At 48.7% G+C, this 3,602-nt stretch overlaps 1 protein-coding gene across 1 annotated transcript; it reads left to right on the forward strand.

Annotated features, from left to right (window-relative positions):
* Positions 1 to 817: 817 nt before the first annotated feature.
* On the forward strand, positions 818 to 2,680 carry POU3F2 (POU class 3 homeobox 2). Its single transcript, XM_040350135.1, has one exon. The coding sequence runs from the start codon at positions 915 to 917 to the stop codon at positions 2,061 to 2,063; it is 1,149 nt and encodes a 382-aa protein (XP_040206069.1). The 5' UTR covers positions 818 to 914; the 3' UTR covers positions 2,064 to 2,680.
* The last annotated feature ends 922 nt before the right edge of the window (positions 2,681 to 3,602 follow it).

Below are 3,602 nucleotides of genomic sequence, written 5' to 3' on the forward strand. Positions count from 1 at the left end.
ACACACACACACTCTCACACACTGACACAGATACACACAGTGACAGACACACACAGGCACACTGACACACACACAGACAGACAGCAAGGCAGATCGGAGGTGCTCCCCACCTAAACTGCCATATTGATTGAGCTCCATGAGGATATTAGCGGCGCCTGACTCCTCTGGTGACCTCTGAGTCGCAGCTAGTCTTCAATGCTTACATGCGGTCACCTGCTGGGAGCTCATCCCATCCTTGGGTAGCACTTATCACCATCATGATGAGCGGCGGCGGCGTCATGTGTCCACAGGCTCTCCTAATGACATGTCACTTCATCCCATGACATCATCGCTGATGACTTGTCGCAGTGCACACTGACACAACAGCTAATCTGAAAGTAAAATCTTTAGAATGGTTATGGAGTGATTGGAAGATATGGAGGGGTGTAAAAGCGTGCTGTTTCCAGGGCGACCCATCTGCCAGTGATCACCCCTTTTATTGAAAGTTTGAGCAGAGATGGGGCTCGCTCAGCCAGCACGGTAACAATCGGAGCTCCAGACAAAGAAAGTTTCCTGGCTGCAATTGTTTTACTTTGCAATGTACAAAGCGCCCCTCTCATTGCTCTCCATCCATGTGGATGCAGCAGTCTCTGCAGCCTGGGATGAAGGCTGGGGAGGGCTCCACCAATAGGCGAAGGCGGCTGCCCAGCGTTGCTAATGGTATCCACGTAAATCAAAGGGGAGGGAGCCAATAGGAGCGCGGGGGAGGCGGTGCCGGGGACGCGTGCACAGGCACAAGCTTGCTGCAGGGGAGCGAGGGGCAGAGACATAGAGCGGAGGGAAGGAGAGAGAGAGAGGGGCGCCCGGGGCGAGGGGAAGGAGCTGTCAAATGCACGGCTCCTTTAACCAGTGCTATCAGTCGGACTCGGAGAGTCATGGCGACCACAGCGTCTAACCACTACAACCTGCTGAGCTCCGGCTCGTCCATCGTGCACAGCGAGCCCGGTGGCATGCAGCAGGCTTCGGGATACAGGGATGCTGGCACTCTGGTCCAGAGCGACTACACGCTGCAGAGTAACGGCCACCCCCTGAGCCATGCACACCAATGGATCACGGCTCTATCTCACGGGGATGGATCGCCCTGGTCCACCAGCCCCTTGGGCCAGCAGGACATCAAACCCAGCGTTCAGCCCAGCAGAGAGGAGCACCTTCAGCACCAAGGGAGAGCTCCTCACCTGGTCCATCCAGCCCATGGGAACCACCACAGTGCCGGGGCATGGAGGACCACCACCTCAGCCCACCTGCCCAGCATGGCTTCCACCAACGGCCAGGGACTCCTCTACTCTCAGCCTTCTTTTACAGTCAACGGCATGATCAACCCGGTATCCGGGCAAAGCATGCACCACCACGGCCTGAGGGACGCCCATGAGGAGCACCACAGCGACCACGGCCACCAGCAGCCTCCTCAACAGCATCAGCTGCAACAGCAGCAGCAGCAGGACTCTCAGCACCAGGGACACCACGAGCACTCCGACGAGGACACCCCGACCTCCGACGACCTGGAACAGTTCGCCAAGCAGTTCAAGCAAAGGAGGATCAAACTGGGATTTACGCAGGCCGACGTCGGACTGGCCCTGGGCACCCTGTATGGCAATGTTTTCTCCCAGACCACCATCTGCAGGTTTGAGGCCCTGCAACTCAGCTTTAAGAACATGTGCAAGCTCAAGCCTTTGTTGAACAAGTGGCTGGAAGAGGCGGACTCGTCTTCTGGAAGCCCCACCAGCATAGACAAGATAGCAGCTCAGGGGAGGAAAAGGAAAAAGAGGACCTCCATTGAGGTCAGCGTCAAGGGGGCCTTGGAAAGTCATTTCCTCAAGTGTCCCAAGCCAGCTGCCCAGGAGATCACCTCGCTGGCGGACAGTCTACAGCTAGAAAAGGAGGTGGTCAGAGTTTGGTTTTGTAACAGGAGACAGAAAGAGAAAAGGATGACCCCACCAGGAGGGACTATCCCAGGGGCAGAGGATGTATATGGGGGGAGCAGAGACACACCACCACATCTTGGGGTTCAGACTCCTGTCCAGTGAATCCCCCACCATCCATCACTTAGAACTTTTCATTGTCCCCCTTTTTTTGATACTAGCCCAGAACAAAACGTCTCACTGGACTATCATACATGGTAGCAGGTGTAGTGAGGATGTGTTTTGACCTTTTTTTGCAGGCGACTACCCAGCCAATGGAGTAGAAGTGAGTATACACAAAAAAAAAACATGTCAGGAGCTCATGTCTAGCAAAAAAAAAAGCCACTCAGACATACAGTACAACAGAATCATTGGTTAAAGCAAGATTTAGCTTTAATTCCCTGGGAGGATGGTGGTGGTGATGCTCAATGTTGATTCTATGCTGCTGTATGTATTTAATGCGGAGCCCTTTAACAAACAAAAGCAGATTACAACATTGACAATATTTATGAGTCTAAATTGCACTGCGAGGAAATTGAAGTTTACATGAACCCTTCGAGGAAGATTTATTTCTCAAAAAAAAAAACAATAATCGACTGACACATTGAAACAGGGAGCGATTTCTTTCTTTTCTTTTCTTTTTCAGTTTAATATTGAGTTAATGACATCATGTTATAGTGCTCTTTTTTGTTTTAAGTTGTTACCTGCTTGTGGACATTTGTTATAAAAGATGTGTTTTAAAATCGGTGTACATTTTATTTGCCCCCCCATTTCTTATTTTCTGAAGGCTGCTTATCTGGTACACCAGATTGCACACCATGAAGACCATCACTGATGTTGAGTGACACCAACTTTACAAAGCTGCACTTTGATTTTTTTTTAAAGGATAGCCTCATCTTTAAAAAAAAAAAAATGTTGAGTAAACTTCATTTTCAGCCAGTGCTGAGACAGGGACTGAAAGGGAGAGAAAAATCAATGTAGCCTCTGATTGAATCGTTTTACCAAAGAGGCCTTAGGTCCTAGAGGAGGTTAAGTGTAACCAAGAACGTGCTTCAAAATAATGCACTGGGGGATTGGTGCTTAGGAGGTCCTGAATTCAATTCTATTCATATTCCTTCTTTTAATATTAGTTCAGATAATTCAGTCAACCCTAGGTCATGCCGGTAAAGTTTGTGAACTTAGGGTCCCAGAAATATGCCTTTCTAGATTATACCTAATGGGTGCATCTTTGCATCTAACAAACCAGATACACCTCTAAAACAAGCCTCTGCATTTACAGCAATTATTATTTGTCTCAGAAATATTCTTTTCAAAATGATCTCTAACTAGTGTATCCTTGCACCCAGCAAGTCAGGTGCACCAGCCTCTGCCTTTTACAGTGATTGTTAATTGTGTAGAGCCCCTTCCTTTGCAGTAGGTATTTCCAGTCCATTTTTATAGTCTCAGAAATAGTTTTCAAGATTATCTCTAACTAGTGCATCCTTGCACCCAACAAGCCAGGTACACCTTCTGTAAACAGCCACTTGTCAATTTTTATAGCTTTAGAAATATTGCTTTCAAAATGTTGTCTAACTAGTGCATCCTTGCACCCAACAAGTCAGGTGCACCAACCAGCCTCTGCCTTTTACAGCGATTGTTAATTGTGAACTTTTGAGTCCCAGAAAT

This window comes from Rana temporaria, chromosome 4 (genome assembly GCF_905171775.1).
Source record: "Rana temporaria chromosome 4, aRanTem1.1, whole genome shotgun sequence".
In the NCBI taxonomy this organism is placed as follows: domain Eukaryota; kingdom Metazoa; phylum Chordata; class Amphibia; order Anura; family Ranidae; genus Rana; species Rana temporaria.